This window comes from Artemia sp. Qi Xiang Cuo, chromosome 3 (assembly GCF_049724085.1).
Source record: "Artemia sp. Qi Xiang Cuo chromosome 3, ASM4972408v1, whole genome shotgun sequence".
NCBI classification, from domain to species: domain Eukaryota; kingdom Metazoa; phylum Arthropoda; class Branchiopoda; order Anostraca; family Artemiidae; genus Artemia; species Artemia sp. Qi Xiang Cuo.
In genome coordinates this window covers 42,320,991-42,339,599 of record NC_142796.1, presented here as the reverse complement: position 1 = coordinate 42,339,599, position 18,609 = coordinate 42,320,991, and the positions used below count along the sequence as shown (strand labels likewise).

Genomic DNA, 18,609 nt, shown 5'->3' with positions numbered 1-18,609 from the left:
GGCCATTAATTTGGTGTGCTCTTTTCTAGATATATTTTGCGCCAATGTAAAATATTGTATAAAATATCTATTATACAAAGCAAGACGTTATTGCATGCTATCATGTATGTATTTTCTATTTAAATGCATACGAGTTTCACGTCAGTGAGATGAAAAATGTTTTTTTTCCTTTCTTAGTTAAGGCTCTAAAGTATAGTCAGCAAATGGTGCACGTCCAGTCCATGACCCGGCGAAATATTGCCGCATCCCACTGGTGGGGCCTGCAACCCACGTTGGAACTTACGGGTTTACACAGTAAAATATAAGTTTGTTAAGAAAGTAAGAATTTTTTTTTATGGAATTTTAACATTTTCCCAATGGTTCTATATTTACAAGCGAATATTTTCCATTAATGAGATTTTATTAAAAATGAGTGGCTGAAGTGGTAGTGGCACCCCCCCCCCCCCCTCCCTCATAGTAAAGATAGTTTTTGTTTGTTTTAAGTTTTAATGCCGCTCTTTATCTTCATTAAAAAAAGCCCAATTTTATTTGATATCTGTTCGTATTATAATCAAATAGAGGATAATTTGGCTGTATATGGGGGTTTCCCTATCTCAAGCTTCCACTCTTTGTGCTAAAGTTTAACTTTTGTGTAAGAATGCTTTGAGAAGAAAGGTTCATCAACAAAGGTGTATTTGGTTTAGAAAGTAAAACAAAAGTTTGCTAATTATCAAGTAAGAAGTTTCTTAATTCAAGTTCAATCTTTTCACCATGCTCCTGTGTTTGGAGGCTAATTTTTTCTATTGGTAAAACAGATCCTGTTGAAAGTAATGTTATCACAATTCCTTGGTAGAGTCTCGGTCACTAATGACCCGAGTCGCTCTTTACTTAGATTATCACCGACAGTTTCATTTATTGTTTTATGCCATCTGTATATCAAATTTAACTTCTCCAATGAGGAATAAGGCTGATTGACTCTTGGACTACCTTCCCAATTCCAAAATTTTGAGAATGCATAGCGACTGATTATGAGCTTTTAATAGGACCATTGCCTTCTGATAAATTTTGTGTCGTGAAAGCGACCAAGCCACGTCGCTGTTCGACAATCGGCGGTTTTGTCTAGTTCAAAGTGAAATTCCTTAAGAATAGAATTAGAAAGAAAGAATAGAATCTTGAAAGCTTCAAATGCCTGGAAAATACTGTAAATAAATTTCTGTCAGTGCATACACAGGTGGCTTTTATTTTAGCCCAAAATAACAAGAATGCATTTTTCAACTCTGATCCGGAATAGGAGCAAATGTATTTTTTTTTTTACCAATTCCAGCATTTTTTTTTTAAAATATGCAACGTGAAAACCGGTCACTCTTGTGGAAGTTTTAGAACCTAGCTTTAGATACAATGATGTCCATTGGGAGGGGGTGTTCCCCCCCCTAGATTTTGAAAATATATTTTTTAATGTATTCATTTAAAAATAGCCTGTTTTGGGTATCTTCATTGCCCCCCCCTAGATTTTAAAAACTCATTTTTGCCCCCTTCGTGGCGCAGGAGGGCCCCAAAAGAGTATGGAACGTTTTCTTTTTTTTCTATCTGATTTCTGCCCTATAAGCAATATTAAGCTAGCTCGAAGATAATTTCCCGTTTTGATTTTGGATTTTTTTTTTTTGGTGGGGGGGTCACTAGAACCTCTTTTTGAAGGTCTCTTTCCCCCTGTCTTCTGTGTAATAATTGTTTTATTTTTAATTTAAGTGCAACATGCGTCGGGATGGATCAATATATGTATTAATAGTCATGAAAGATATGATTTTTCTCCTTTCCTGGCGTCGGCCAACACCCAAAAGAACAGAACTCTTTTTCATTTGGTCGAATGATTCTTTTTCGTTTCAGAACGAGAATCCTAATAACTTCTGTTGTCAGTTATATATTTCACTTTGACAAAGACACATTGGACATTTCTTCATTAGAGACGTCCTGGTTTTTAAGAGATTAGGTACTTCCAGTTGATTTCATTATTTTTTTTTTTCACCTTCTCTTGTCTCTTCTGGGGTGATCATATGGGTTATGTCTACATTCGAGGCTAAATAAATCCAAAAATGTTTCAAAACGTGAAAAAAATCTTCATTGTGGGAGATAAGCACATCAGGAACAACAAGATATTTTCCCTTTCCAAAAGAATAAACTTGAATATCTATTTAAGCTACCCCTTCTCCTCATTCCTTCTTTATCTCTTCTGCCCATTTCTATCTTCTGGGACTGTGTTGGTACATCAAAGTTCTGTTTTCCTCCATTATAACAGGAGTTATTATTTTAGTAACGATTGCGTCTCCTCGTGTAGACAGGAAATTGTTACTGACAATTGGTAACGGATCTTGAGTTTGAAATTCAAACAATTGGAAAAATAGTAATGAAATCTGCAAATTTCATCCTCTAAGAGATATCTGTGGATACTACTGCTTTGAATTGAACCTTTGTGCTTGTTTTGAACTTTAAATCGCCGTTCTAAATCTGAAAAAACAGACAGAAAAGAAATCGCTTGGCTACTAGCCATCTGCGAATTGCTCATAACATTTTTTTTTTTAGTTAACGCTTATGTTTTTCGCAAGCTAACAATAAATTGTTAGGAATAATTGTTTTTAATATGCCCTAAGCCCCTTATCCCCAGTATTTAAATTTATGGGGTGCTAATTCTGACTCGCAAATATTTTACTGTCGAATTCTGACTGCTGCTGTTAAGTAATGGTATACTGCATAAAGTTCTTTAAATTTTGGATACTTTGAGAAAGTACCGACTCACACTTACATCCCTTTTAAGGCAGGCCAACATTGCTCGTACTCACAAATTTTTAGACCTGACTTTCAGCTTTGTTCAAATTGAAACTGAAATAAAAATGTTAGGTAACACCATATAACTTGAAGCTGGCATAATATTGACAATACGAAAATATTTTAAACGCTTTTATTTAACTTCATCAATTTAGCAGGGCGCCAATCGGGGGGCGGGCAGAGGGTCCCCAGCTTTTGACAGGTACCTTTTTGACATGCGATTGAAAGAAAAAGTCGAATTGCCCCCCCCCCACCGCTAGATTTTGAATTTTTTTCATTGAAGAAAAGGCATAAGCCTAGAAGTGGGCTGTTGAGAAAGAAACAAAGAAAACAATTCTTAGTTCATATTATGCAGAAAAATTGTAGTTCACAAATTTCGAAAGTGACTCCACTATGTTTTTCCCCGCCTCTTCACCCCTTAATGTACACATATATAGCTAAAATTAGATATTTCCCATGCATTTGCCATACGTCACTCGTTTCAACCCGTTTACCCGTAAATTGAATCAATGCTGACGACATCAAGAAACGGAAAACACATGGGACATATATGATTTATGCTATATATTTCTACATTAAAGGGGAGGGGGGGTGAAATATAGTGTAATCGCAGTTAAAGTGTGCTAACAAAAATTATTCTGCGTATTATGAAGTAAGAATCATTTTTAACATATTTCCGTCTCAACAGCCCCAATTCTAGCCTTTAACAACAAAAAGTCCTTACTCCTCTTACTTTTTTTGGATTGGCACCCCTTCTATTTAGACCACCAAATCTTTACATATTAGATTCTTAAAAAAAAACAAAAAAACAAAAAAAAGCCTGTTCATACTTAATTTTAAAAATCATTATTTAATTTTTTTTATTAATTATAAATTACTGATATTCTATTATTTATTCGTAATCTAAAGTTTCTTCTGATATTTTATTTTATGTTTTAATTGGTTTGAATTGGTTGAATTGGTTGAATCTGATCTTTTAGAGCTTGAAAAAAATGGGGCATTCGATTTTCAATGAAAGACCTCCATATGCATATGTGCTCATCTCGGTAGTATCGGCTGCCAAATCTAAAGTAACGAAATATCGGTAAAACATCAGAAAAAATACCCTAAAAATATATATCACCAGAAAACTTAAGAAGTTCTGGCTTTCCTTTGAAGAGGTAGGTGTCTTCGGGAATAAATTGTTTGCTAATGCTTGAATTTTTACAGACGTGCAACATAGTCAAATTTGACCGATTAGTTGTGTTTATTTGTTTTCACAGCTGCACATGACAACACTGACGGAACTGTGGTACTGTTCTTAACGCTTATTAATTTTGACACAACTAAAGGAAAAATATTAGAAATCATGATTTTCAGATATAAATAGACCTAACATGGATCCAAAAGGCAAGAAACACTTTGACTAAGACGGATCCAAAAGGGCAAAAAACACTTTTGTTCTGATGTTCTTGGTATATTAAGGTTATCGGTACTTAAAAAATATCTATTTTACCGACTGACCTCTCAATCCACGTTAAAAATTAGCTTCATCAAGAAACAAAATGATAGTTCTAAAACATGATCAGAAAGATCAGTTTCCTGCAGTAGGGCAGTAAAAAAGTTCCTTAATTTAATTGGTTCCGCTTTTGTGACGTGTATATGTAAGGCGGTCATTTTATTTGTGAAATGAATTTTAGAAAGGGAGTTCTAATCCCTCCATTTTAACTTTCAAACAGATCCGCCTTATAGAACTTGATTGGTTTGTCCGTCGAAGGATCAAAAAGTTTCTGGATCACAAGACTTATTTGAAGTAATCTCTCTGGTACTCTATGGCAGAGAGGTTTGCATCCTCACCGACTTTGGCTAAACCATATTTACAGGGTTATATCAGTCTATGTAAGTCAGGTTAGATCAAACTGATCTAGCCTATACTACTTGTATAGAGGTTGTTTATTAGCTTGCAGATACACCCCTCAAACTTGATATAAGCTCGTTCACGCTTATGCTTAACTAGATGTCAATTCTTAGCCATTATCGCTTTGGACCAATCGGGGATGCTTATAATTGCGAAGCAAATTATGATTGGTAGATAATAAATGTCGTATACTTTTTCTGTGACTCTGCGTAAGGGCTATAAGGCTCATAAATATTAAATCTTCACCGGCGGCCTCACGCCTTGAACCGTTTTCAGTGTTGCAGAACTTACAAGTAACTTCTACTGTGTTGCGTCATTTTGTTACAATGTTCGCTTCATGTTTTCTGTTAAGATACACTGCGGCCAAGCGACTACATTCTGTCTCATTCATTAGTATAATTCATAGTTGTTCCTTTTTCGTTAAAGGCATCTTCTATGGTGATGAAATATAAAAAAAAAGTTGAGGTAGCTTAAATTTTTTTTTATTTAGAAAGTTAGGGGAGTACCAGGACATTAAGTTTGATCACTTAGAGCCACTTAAAAGTCTTGCCGCTTTTTTTTATGTTCACATATTTGATTAACTTCTATTTATAATTATATTTGAAAGTTGTTCCAAAAACTTGATTAGCTTGAAAACTTGAAGAACTTATCCTATTTGAAAATTGAATAAGAAAGGAGTGAAGTTTCTTCCAGTTCCTGCAAAGGTGAGGTTCAAACTCGAAGCGAACACAAATCATATCACTCAATATGGTATGGGCAAGATTCTGCTCTTTTTTTTTGGGGGGGGGCAGGGATTTCTTTCGATTTTTTTTTAATGGGAACTAAAAACTTATATTTTTCAAAATGCATGAGGGGGGTGGTGGTGATTTTTTTATTATTGAAATACAAAAGAAAGTATTTTTTAATCTAGAGAAGTAGTTCCAAAATCTACAGTCAATTCTCGCTATAAATATAGCGTCAGGATCTGGTTAGAAATCTAAAATCACTTGGGATCATAAAAAAAAATTTCCTTGTTCCTGTTTTTTACTTTATTTTCTTTTTCCTAGGTTGCTGTTAAGAAATAATGGTCGAGAGTTACTCCGATGAAATCGGAGTTAATTATCGGCAATGATAATAATTATTAATTAATGAATAAATAAGTAGATTAATAATTGTTGTTATTAATAATTATAATTAATAACTACTTATAGTTAATTATTAAAACTAGAGTTTTTCCCCTATTTTCCTTTTTTATAGTTTGTTTGTGTTTTTGTGGATTTTAGCCCCCCCCCCCTCTGAAATAAACATGTGTTTGAAGGACTCAGGGATTTGAAAATTATCGAGCAAAGTCGCAAATTTCCCTTTCTTGCTTTTCTAGCAGAAATCAAATCCTACTAATCTGGTTAGATCAGAATAAGCCGTTGCCTTTCTTTACTTATAAATGCTATCAAATTATATTTATTATTATATTCTGAAGTTATTTGAAAATCTTCAATCCATTTTTTTATTTTCAAGTTTTCAAATCGAGATTAATCCTCAAGTGAATCCAAGTTGTAAAAACAAGCAAAAAAAAAAAAAAAAAAACAAGGACAACGACCAAGTAGAACATATTTTTCAGTTAATTCAGTCATTCATAGTATATTAACTGTGTATACGTGGGGTTAGAAGGACAGGACGGGTAACGGGGGAGTTTTATGCTGATGACCAATGGAGACTGGATTTGTTAATATAATTTTTTCCTTTATATTTTTATTTACGTATTATTATTTTTAATTTAATTATTTTCATTTTTTATAATAGATCTAATTAAATATTTTGTTTAATAGGTTAGATATTGTTTGTGGACTTTTGCGATCCCGCTAGCTCTCATAGGTTTCTTTCCAGCGATCAAGTGCTGATTTTATTTACTTGTTTCTTAATGAAAAAATAACAATTTGAACTGGAACTTACTTAAGAGATTCCATTTAGGGTCTTGTTCCATTTAATGTTACTCGTGTAGTTAATATATCTAAGAATTATAGCAGTATTGCAAAATTTTGTCATACTATAATATTTTTCGACAAGGCAAAGGGCTTATCGTATTTCCATCTTAAAGATAAATATTTGTGTTAGTTTCTAATTCATGATCTACTAAGGCGAGGTTCAAATTTTAAACGAGTAGAAATCTGCCTGTACTATTCGACTAGAGCAGTGGTTCCCAACCAATTTCGAGCCATATCCCACCTAGGCATTTCTAAAACCCCCCTGGTAAAATTTAAATTTTATTATTCAGAATTTTACGTGTATACATTTGAAGGAAGCTTAAAAGGTGGTGCCTAATAAAGAATTTTGTCTGAATCCAGCACATTTTGTAAAACGTGTAACATAATTGGAAAAATAACCTAAGGTAATTGCAATACTGTCATGCATGTTTTTTGCTCTTTAAATGCATTTGAATGTGACGTCATTCATGTGAAAAATGTTCTTTTTTCGAAATTAAGAGTCTAAAGTATAGTCAGCCGAAGGGTTCACGTCCTGCGCATGAGCCACCAAAATATTTCCATGCCCCACGGTGGGGCCTGCGCCCCATAAATATAACCAGGATAAAATATTGCCTCCATTTACTAAAAATTAGTATGCCCGCCAAAAAATGAATGAGAATCCTGATCAATAGTGTTTTCCTGTATTCATCATGTTTTGATTAGTTGCGTTTGTGGACTATTTTATAAGTTTCCTTTGGATTTTTTTTTCTAGGATATCTAAAATTAAGATAAGTTGACATTCAAAATCTTAACTATTGAATAGCATCTCGTAGTACCAAGAATTTGTATGCCCAAAAATATTTAAAAACCTCAGATGATTGAAAATCCTGATAAAAGGCGGTTTTCCCTTTTTTTCTTTTTTTTCTTATTGAGACTATTTCAAAAAGTATGGGTAACATACAAGATTGGAAACTGGTGCTAGTGTCGACAAAAAAAGTCGACGCCATCTAGCGTTTGGCGACATTTTTTTTTTTAAGTGGAATAATAAGAATAATTAATTTAATTTTTGCAGTTGTTAAAATTAGTGTGGTAATAAGTGTGTGATCTCAGTTTCTAATAGAAAAACGATTACAAAGTTTGAAAAAATGCCAAGTATGGCCAAACGCTAGATAGTGTTAATAGTTTCTTTTTCCCTGCACTAGCACTAGTCTTTACTCTTATAAGTGGTCCGTATTCTTTGGATTATTATGTATGTTTTCTTTGGACTTTTGTTTTCGTTTTCTTTCCTGAATTTTTATAATACAGATAAGTGGAACGACAAACGTTGAATCTTTTCCCATTCTGAATATAATTTTGACCATAACAAAGAACTCTTAAAACGAGAAATTTTCTTCCCAAGAAGATTTCATTTTTTCAAAGAAATGTTCTTTCTTAGAAATAGTTCAACTTTAAGTGGCTTGTTCAATTGGAAATTTGAGAGAGACAGAAGCTATACGGGAGTAAAAACAAGGTTTCCTATGACATTTATTATTAAGTTCAGTTTAAAAATTTGGTTTATCGATAAGAAAAGTTTTTATTGGGAAATGATATTATTTTGTTTCCTAATCAATGACCGACCTTAATAAAATTGGTTTTATTCATCGAGATTGGTGGGTATTCTTAGAAGTCTCTTTCTCTTTTTTTTCTCACTTTCTTTCTCCCTCTCGCTTTCTCACTATCTCTCACACACACACAATGCATTGATATACACACTAAAAAATGGTTTGAAATTTCTGTCTATGTCACAGAATGCTGTAGATTTAGATCCACTGTAGTTTTAAAATATAGAACATGTATGTATACTTTTCTCTGTTGTAGTCTAGATGTGATTGACAATTTTTTTTTAGTGCTATTATTAATATTATTATTTATTGAAAACCTGTCTTATTACAAAAAAAAAATGACAGAGCACTATAAAAAAAGAAAGAAAGAAAAAGCAAAAGATCACTATGCAACTATTACAATGTAAGTTGTGTAGAAGGGGTTGGTTCCAATCATGTTTTAACCAAAAAAATGACGGAGCACAACAGAAGGGCACTAAACTTTCTAGGATTAGAGACAATTAAAGAACAGATAAACAATGAAGAAGACAGGCACTTGTAACAAGAATGAAGAAAATGAAGAAAATGAGCTATGACAATGTATATAGATGTGGATAGTGTAAAAGGAGTTGTTTCCAAGCGTGATTTGAAATCTTTTGGTTATGTTTTTCTATGAACTTAACAACAGCTATAGTAGGGTCTGCTAAGTGAAGTCTATTGATGAGCTTTGAATTGCGTGTCCAAATTGGATATCTCAGTAAAGATTTCGTGAAACGGAAGAAGGTTGAACGGATTTTCAGTTTATCAGTGTGTGTAAGAACCTTCCAGAAGGGTGCAATACAGAGGTTATAGGGGAGAGCAACAGTGTTGTATAAGGTCGACAGATAACTGCGATTAAAACGAAGCTTAGCAGAGACTATGGAAGCGTATGAAGCTGATATGCGGCATTTGATGTGTTCTGTTAAAAGATGACGAGTGTGAGAAATTATATTTCCAATGGTAATGCTAAGATGGACGATTGGGTCGGACGGGCGGATTTTTGAATTTCCAAAAACAATTTTATCAGAAAGTGAGCCTTTCCAGATATAAAGGATTACGTCAGTTTTTTCAGCGTTAAATTCAAGGCCAGATTTTAAACACTCGGTTTGCAGTTTTTGATATGTTTCAGGAATTTTGTCTAGAGTTCAGCTAAGGTTAAAAATGTCATCAGCATAAGTGACTAAGGAGATATTATGACCAGAAAGAACGCAGGACATCTGACCCTGATCTTGAGCCTCGAGGACGTAGTTAGCGAAATAACAAGGTGAGGCAATGGCACCTTGCCTTGCCCCTTTCTTAACTGGCACAGTTCTATCCTGTGGCTTTGCCATTTCATCTTTCTCAAGGGCGATTTTAAGTCGGACTTTTAGCTTGGTATACATATCCCTTTGAGGTCTGATAGTAGCCGGACTTACTCCTCTTTTGGCAGTCCTTAGGACAACAAGGGGTTGGGTCAGGGAGTTAAAAGTGCGGGGAACATCGTGACTAATCGGTGCAAAAGAAGTGTGTGCGAGAGAAGTATGAATCACTACATTAGCAAGAATCACAAGGGCGACCGCACAAATCATGTTGAAATCAAAATGAATGAGAAGGAGTGTCACATTTTTCTTCTAGCTCTTTTATAAGCAATAGTTCATAAGGTTTGCATAAGCGGGCTGGTATAGTTATGGGTCTGAAAGATGTACATTGACTGGAGGTTTTTCCTTTTTTCGGAATAGGATAAAGATTTCCCACACAGAATGTTGACGGAACCAAACCTTGAGCAAAAATCCTTTGCAGTAATAAAGTCTAAAAGCGCAGGACCACTACATTTGATATGTAGACCGTGAATTCCATCTATGCCTGGTGACTGCTTTGGTTTAAGGCGCATAATAGCATCAGCAACAGACATTACAGATACTATGTAATCAGAATCAGGGAAAGCATGCAAAAATTGGTCAAGCTCTTCAACATATTTGTGTTCAAGTTAGAGAAAATTCAGCCTCGTAAAAAGAATATATATGTAACATCCTAACTAGTACTTCGGTGAGACTAATATCGATGCTATCTCAATGGTCCTTAGTCTGCTGTGTTGAAAAAAACTTTTCATGTATATTCCTTTCGTTTTGTATGATGTTTTCTATTACTTTCAGGCATTGCATAATATTCAAAATTATTTAGAAGAAGAAGAAGCTAAACTAATTCGGCAAGACCAAGAATGTAAGTAATCAAAAATCTGGAAATTTGCAATAAATGGGCCTATGGACCTTTTTTTTGGGCCCTTAAAATATTTTATAAAAGCGTATAATCATCAGCTTTAGATCTAAGAGGACCCATGTTAATGAACCATTGACAAAAATTGGCTTTCATTATTAGCCCCTTTGCGCTTTTTTGTTGTTGTTGTTGTAACCCCACTTACCGCGTTTTGCAACCGCAGTGGTTTTGTTGACTTGGAAGTTTTTCGCCAGTCTTTTTTAAGAAAATCGCAAATCCGTTTGCGTTATAATTTTTCAACATATGCGCAGGAGCTTATCCAGGGGGTGGTTTCAGGGACACGTGCCCCCCCCCCCCGAAAGTTGAAAGTTGAACTAATTGCAGAGTTGGAGGGGGTGAAAAATACCGATGCGGTAGCCAAATTTTTATCCCCCCCCCCAAAAAAAACAACCATTAATTCTGTATCCGCCCCTGGACATGCGAGAAAACACGCACAGGAGTCAAATGAATAACTGATGGTTCAATTGTTTTTATACTATAATCGAAAATCTATATACTCTATAATCCATAATCTATATGCTATTCTACCATCTATTTATATGCTATAATCTATAAATTATCATTCTTTTACTTCTTCGTAGTAAGAATAGAAGTGCAACGGCAGCAACTGGATTGAACCAATTTTTTTAATATAAGGTAAAGGTAACCGGGATTTTTGACATGACTTCTGCGATTTTGCATTTATTTTCTTGCTTTTTTCGGGAAAATAACTGTGTTTTGGCGAATTTTGCCTTTCGGCAAATCGAAGCATATGTAAACTAATGGTAAAAATGATTTTTCTGGAGCGTTATGTTAAGAAAAATTCGTTGCATTTCTTGACGCTAGTGAAAATTCAGGGCGAGCTGGCCATTGACGTTTCAGCGCCAATTTTCATGTTTTATCTGTGGTCTATTGTCAGGTCTGTCAACCCTGGTTATGTGCAAAAATAGAACGTTTTTAAGATTGGTAGAAAATATAAGATATATAAAATATAAAACATAATATAAATATTGAATATAAAATAGGTAGAATGTTTAAGAAAACGTAAAATAAAATATAAAGATAAAACTGGAGAAAATATAATATTCTTCATCAGAGGGTTTCCGTCTCTTTTACAAATTTGTTTCTCTTTTCATCTTATGCACAGTGTCTCCTCAATCCCATTGCCCAGGGCCAGTCTTTAATGTACCATATCTTCCATTATAAACGTTTTTAGTTTGTGTGGCCAAACTATTTACAATTATGTTGGTGGCATTGGTATAACTTGTAGAACTTAGATAAAAGATATAAATAAGCGAGAGAAAACTAAAAGCCGACACCGGATATCTTAGAAAAACCATTTAATTTCTTTCAATTTGGGCCTGATACAGAGATATTCAGGTTAGGTACCACAATCACCTCACCAAAATAGGGTGAGGTACCAAGCTACCACATCACCTTAAATATGTTGCATGTTTTTTTTTTCTGAAATGAGCGAGTTCAGTGTGCACCATATGGTTGAATATGCGCCATAATCTTGCATAAATCTTTTCTAAAAATCACCCATCCTTTGTGTAATCCCCGGAATGCACACACCCCCGTCTTTAGGAAATAACTAGCCTAATGTATTGAAGTCATGACAAAAAATCCATTTAACTCTTGAAACAATTAAAGAAAAGATAGGAATAAAAAGACATAGTTAAAATAACGGACTGGCGTAAGTCATGTTGGGGTTATCTTACCCCCCCCCCTTATGTGGATCAGTATCTAATACTTTTCTTGGGATTGGAGATAAATATTCATTCGCCTTGTACTAAGCTACCCCTCAGAGGTAACTTAAGAATTTCATATAGAAAGAATACCCATAGAACGCTCATAGAATACCCAAAGAATCTTAAGATTTTAGAATTTCCTAGCTAAGATCATTTTTGTGTCTCTTTCTGCGTGCCACTTCATGAATACGTTCTAAGGCAAGACTTACTATACATAATACTAATAATCGTGATTGATATATTAAGCTAGGCATATCAAGAATATCATATGGAAAGAATATTCGTAGAATACCCATAGAATACTCATACCCATGTAATAGAATACCCATAGAATATTCTATATAATATTAGAATATTCTATATATTCTGAGTATAACCATAGAATACCCATACCCATATGATAGATTACCCACAGAATAGTCTATATTAATACTCTATATTAATGAATAGTCTCATTATTATTTTTTTTGTCTGTTTGTGTGTGTTTGTTAAATAAATATATTCTAAGGCAACACTAACTCGACTTAGTAATAACCATCATGGGTGAGATAATAAGAATAACGCAGGGTAATAATATTCACAGAATACCCATAGAATACCCGCAGGCATACCCATAAAATGGTGTCGATTTGTAATCTCCAAGAGAAGATGTTTTTTTATTTACGAAAAACTAGTAGAAGACCCTTAAAATTCCGTCATTTTAGAATTGTAACGGAAGATAGTTTTTTTTTTTTTTTATGTGTGTGCGTCAGTAAATAGTGAATAAAGCAAATAACAGAAATGAGGAACATTTTCTTTTTGATTTCCTTTTCTCTTCTTCTCTTCTTTTTTCTTCTTTTTTCTCTTTCTTCTCTTTTATTTTTTAAAATATATTTCTTTGCTGGAGAAAGCTTTGCAAAGATCGTTTCCAAAATTTGTGAGTGCGTTCTCTTATCCTGTTTCCCTGTTATCTTCGCTTCTATAGTATATCAGTTTTTATTTAAACGCTTTTTTTTTAATTTTTGATTACTATGGGCCTTTGTTCCTTCTTTAGCTACCGCTGCCATCATGATAGATTTAGTTATAAGGAAATTTCAATGAGTGGCGACCATGTTGGGAAGGAAAAGATGTAAAGTGGGTTTTACATAACAATAGAAAATAGCTGTAAACTTTGAAGGACATTGTTGTATAGGGGTGAGGGGGGGGGAGATAGTAGTGCCTAATTTAAAAATAACAATTCTAGTACGTATAGTTTAGGTAAATGCAATTCTAAAAGTAAGGAACCAAGTACTTTTTAATCATTTACTTATTGTTAATAGAGTGACGCAAGTACGAGTAGTGTTGGGCTATATTAGATATCGATATGTTGGACCAAATATCGATATCGGATATCGAAAGTAAAATATCGATATTGAAAACGGTATTATTTTGGCTTATTTTGGCTATTTTGGCATTTTGGCTTTCGGTGAACGTCCAACAAGAAAAATGGAACATAGACAACTATTTCGCAAATGGCCAGGAGGAAGAACAATATTCAATCCCCTAACTTATACGTATATGCTGATACACAGCATGTTCAACTGTATCCATTAGTTGGCATAGCCTGTTTTCAAACTATGTTTAGTGAGGGTGGACTCTCAAATCTTGCTGAGAACCTGCGAAAGGCTTGGCTAGATAAAATATCTTCTAAGCTTATAGGCCTTGCTTAGATGACATCTGTCACGATTGTCACATACCTCAATCTGCTTTTCTAGAAATTATTATCTCCAAGTTGAGAGTAAAATATCAAGATACATGGATTGGGCCTTATTGGAATCTGTGTCAACAGATGCAGGTGCCGAATCAAGTTCCTGTGATTCAACCATTACAGAATCAAGCCATTTTTGGGGGATCACATGACGGAGTTTCAGGAGTCAATGCAAGGCAAGCTTCGTCAGTAGCTGCATCTGCCACGGCTTTCCAGATTTTCAGTAGGGAGTCTTTAGTTCCAAGAAAACGAATCCATTCAAGTCGTGGAAGTCTTATTATATGGGTCTCAGAAATACCTATACGAACTTGTCGTAAAATTAATGCCTATGCCCGCCACCAATGCCCTTTCTGAAATTGGATTCCAAGCCTGATCTGTTAATTAAATAGTTCGAGGTAACAAACTGCAAGTAAGGAGTAATTCAGCCCAGTAATAACCGAAGCTTTAAAACACAGAATTTTGATAACAGTAGATACAGCAAATGAATTGACTTTTTATACCGACTCCAGATATATAAAATTCATCAAGTTTCATGTACCCATCAAAAGCTAGGAGCCTGAGAAAGTTTGTATGAAAATGTGTATAAAATCGCAGCATTGTATAAATTAATAAAAGTCGCACCATCAGATTCGGCATATCAGAAAATCATACTGTAAGGGTTTCTAACTTTCGTCTTCAAAAATTTGAAATTTTGCAATTTTTGCCAGAAGAAAGATCACGGATTCGTGTTTTTTAGTTTTTTTTTTTTTTTTTTTTTTTATAAGGGTGACTGTATCGAACCAATGGTCGTATAAGATCGGGAAAGGGATTTCTCGAATGGAAATAAAAGTTCTAGATCCCCACTTTGTGACCAAAACGATCGGAGGGTAACTAGATTCCCCCCTCCCTCCCACGCTCCTTTTTCCCAAAGTCATCCGATTTAAAATTTTAGATAGCGATTTTGATCAGCATATTTAAAAGGCAAAGTAATCATGCCTCTGGGGAGGACACGACCCTGCGTGTCCCTGGGGAACGAGTTGTAAGTTTTGAAATTTGTCCTGTGTTTACGTATAGTGTTTATTATTGGAAGTAAAAAGACATTTTTGGGGGAGGGGGATTTTTCTGTGGAGAAAATTCTCTGCGGGGGGAGAGGAGGATTTTCCAACGGGATAATTTACCGTGGGGGGGGGGGAGTTTCCAGGGAAGAACTTTCAAAGGGAAACTATACTCAAGGGAATGTATCGGAATTCTTATACAGAATTCATTTTATTTTACCTGCTTTCTTTTGTCTATTCAACATTTGAAGATATTCCCGAGAAACAACCCAGGTAAAATTTTCTAAGGAGTTGATGTTGTCAGGTAGATATTGCGGTGGTGGGAGGGGGGTGATTTTCCGCAGGGGATGTTCTCCATAGGGGAACTTCTCGCGGGAGAAACCTTCCGTTGAGACATTCGAGAAGGGGTAGATTTCGGCATGATTTGAAAAACGATTAAAAATTGAAAGGAAAACAACTCAAGTCTTTTTTTTTTCAAACGAAAATAGGCTAAAAATAATTTCCCTTTCGGGATTGTCCGTAAAAGGTTTTTTATGGGAATTTTTTTTTTATAGCAAGAATAGAATTGCCTGGGGGGAAGGAGTATCTAACACGGGAGAAACTTTCCAAGGAGGAATTTTCTTGGAAGGAGATTATCCATGGAGAGAAAAGGTATCTATAAAGGTGACTTCTCCGGTGTTATTTGAAAAACGATAAGAAATTAAATAAAAAAAACAAACTATTTTTTCAACTAAGAGTAATGAGCAGCATTAAAACAAGCAGAAATTATTCCGTATATGAGGGTAGATTCCCCTCCTCATTACCTCACTCTTTAGGCTAATTTTAACTTTTTGTCCCAATTATTTAAAAACAACTCCTGAAACACAATAGCCGTTTAATAGAGTCAGGAGATTTTTGAAATACAAAAGAAACTTTGGTATGAAGAGCGAGGCATTGAGGAGGGGTTTATATACGGGAAAATTTATGCTCTTTTAAGTTTTAATGTTGCTCCTTGTTTTCAGTTGAAAAAAATGATTTGTTTTATTTAATCACAGAAAAGCTGAACCAATTCTCAGGGGAAAATATTGACATGTCGCTGATATGAATAGCCGAAAATAGCCAGTAGCTTATTTTTCTTTATCCTGCACCCGAGTAATTCCAAATCAGGGTTTTTGTAGTGTTCATTCATCTAATGGAAGTCTTTATTTTATTCAAAATTTGGAAAAAAAGGTGCAAAATACTCTTTAATTGCAAATTTCGTTATTGAATTTCGCCAAACCCTAAAGTTAATCTGAGCAAAAAACTTATCAGAAATGTCGAAATAGATATATCGATTATTGAATATCGAAATTAAAAATATCGATATATCGTCTAATCAAAATATCGCCCAACACTACTGTCTACTGCATTTTTTGAAATTTCCGCATAAATTGATCATTCGCCTAATTTTTTAAACGGATGCATCCGACATAAATTTGTGGGTGATATCGTCTCAAGACGACATTTGGGGGCGTATATGGAAACACTCCTCACAAGATTCCACATTAATTAGTCATACAGTATGACTAATTAATGTGGAATATTGTGAGGAGTGTTTCCATATACGCCCCCAAATGTCGTCTTGAGACGATATCACCCACAAATTTATGTCGGATGCATCCGTTTAAAAAATTAGGCGAATGATCAATTTATGCGGAAATTTCAAAAAATGCAGTAGACAGTAAATACGTGTTTTTATTGGGGACGGGAATGTCCCTAGATGCGTCTCTGAACGACTTTTCCATGCATTCCCATCAACATGCATTCTTCTTCTAAAATATTTCAACTTGAGACCTCTTCTACAGAACAGTCAAGTAACGGTGCAAAACGGGCATCATATTTCTAACCTGCTTGTATTTGTAGATCTGAGTCTTGGCTTAAAGGTAGCTGTGTTGAATAGGGGTAGTGTTCGAGGAGTCGCATAACTCACTGACATGTTTTTTTTGTACTAATGAAGCACAAGTACAAATCAATTTGACATTTCATTAGTGACAAGTACTAATGAATTTCGGATTTTGATCTTGTGACATTTTAACTTGAGCTCATCTTTAAAGAAAAGAATGGGCATTTTAAAGATACAATATGGGTATTAGTTCCTAACCGTGTTTTTAATTCTATATATGATCCTCGACCTAAATGTAAGGTGTTGAATAGGGGGGGGATGTTGGAGATAACAGGATTGCATACGAGGTGACTTGTGTCAAAATTGATGAAATTGTACCAGGAGTTGCTGGCTCTGTGCGAAATGTGGCCTAACAACGAAACACGTGGTACTCGGAATTTCTTTTTAGGAAGCCTCCCCCGGGTTACTATATTGAATTGTGGCTCAATTCTGTTTTGAATGGCTTTATACGAATGCAACCGAACTAGTTATTAGTATGAGTAACTCAAACAGAAAACGTGTATGTGCTTGTAGAAGACAGTCATTGATGGCAAATCTTGCCTATAAACGTAGCAAAAAAAAAAAAAGAGAGAGAGAGAGAGAGAGAGAGAGAGAGAGAGAGAGAGAGAGAGAGAGAGAGAGAGAGAGAGAGAGAGAGAGAGAGAGAGAGAGAGAGAGAGAGAGAGAGAGAGAGAGAGAGAGAGAGAGAGAGAGAGAGAGAGAGAGAGAGAGAGAGAGAGAGAGAGAGAGAGAGAGAGAGAGAGAGAGAGAGAGAGAGAGAGAGAGAGAGAGAGAGAGAGAGAGAGAGAGAGAGAGAGAGAGAGAGAGAGAGAGAGAGAGAGAGAGAGAGAGAGAGAGAGAGAGAGAGAGAGAGAGAGAGAGAGAGAGAGAGAGAGAGAGAGAGAGAGAGAGAGTTTATGTTCTGGGGAGGGTCTCATTGAATTATTGGATTATATGCGGGTCTTTTTGTTGATTAATTTTATGGCCATCTTTTTTCAGGGAATTCATCATCAAATAAGCAAGATGATCTGAAAGAGATGTGTGACGTATCGTCTGGTATGGCTTCCTCCGTAATTCAATTGTACCTGAAATCCGTTTTGAATTGCTTTATACATATTCATCCGACCATTCGATTTGGGGCGTTCAAAGTTGTACAGCTTGTTCTTCAACAAGGATTAGTTCATCCTGTTCAAGTAAGTCACCTTCATATTTTGTAGCTGGAATATTGAGTGGGGGATGGACTATGGGAGTTACAATTTTTTTAGGAAAATACCAAAAAATAAACATTTCAATTAGAATATTCTACTTTATCAAAAAGAAAAAAGAAAGAAAAAGGGAACGTTTTGAGAGGCACATATAATAATAAATTATATAAAAAACAAATAAATTAAAAAAACGCAGCATATACCTTTTTGTGAATATTGGAAACCTATTGACTGTATAATGAGAACTTGCGTGGAAAAATGACTTCAGGTACCAGGGGTATAACGTCACACGCTTGTCTTCAGAACAGAAAGTTGGAAAAAGTAGCCAATTATATAGGTAAACAGGGGAAACAAACAGGGAAAAGAGTAAATAAAAATGTGAATAAAGATTAAGTTCGATGTAAAAAAAGAAGAAAACAGATCAGAAGAAGACGAACATTTTAGGTAGTTTTAAACTGTATGGGGATTGTTTGAAGAATAGTCAAATAATAGTAAAAGACAAAAAT

The 18,609-nt window shown here is 34.9% G+C and overlaps 1 protein-coding gene across 1 annotated transcript in view; it reads left to right on the top strand.

Moving 5' to 3' along the window:
* LOC148954114 (nipped-B-like protein) overlaps nt 1–18,609 on the top strand; it is a 131,164-nt gene that overhangs the window by 58,050 nt on the left and 54,505 nt on the right. Inside the window, exons 19-20 of the mRNA XM_089085924.1 lie at nt 10,388–10,454; nt 17,898–18,091. Of these exons, the coding sequence (XP_088942050.1) occupies nt 10,388–10,454; nt 17,898–18,091 (261 nt within the window). The remainder of the gene's footprint in view (nt 1–10,387; nt 10,455–17,897; nt 18,092–18,609) is intronic.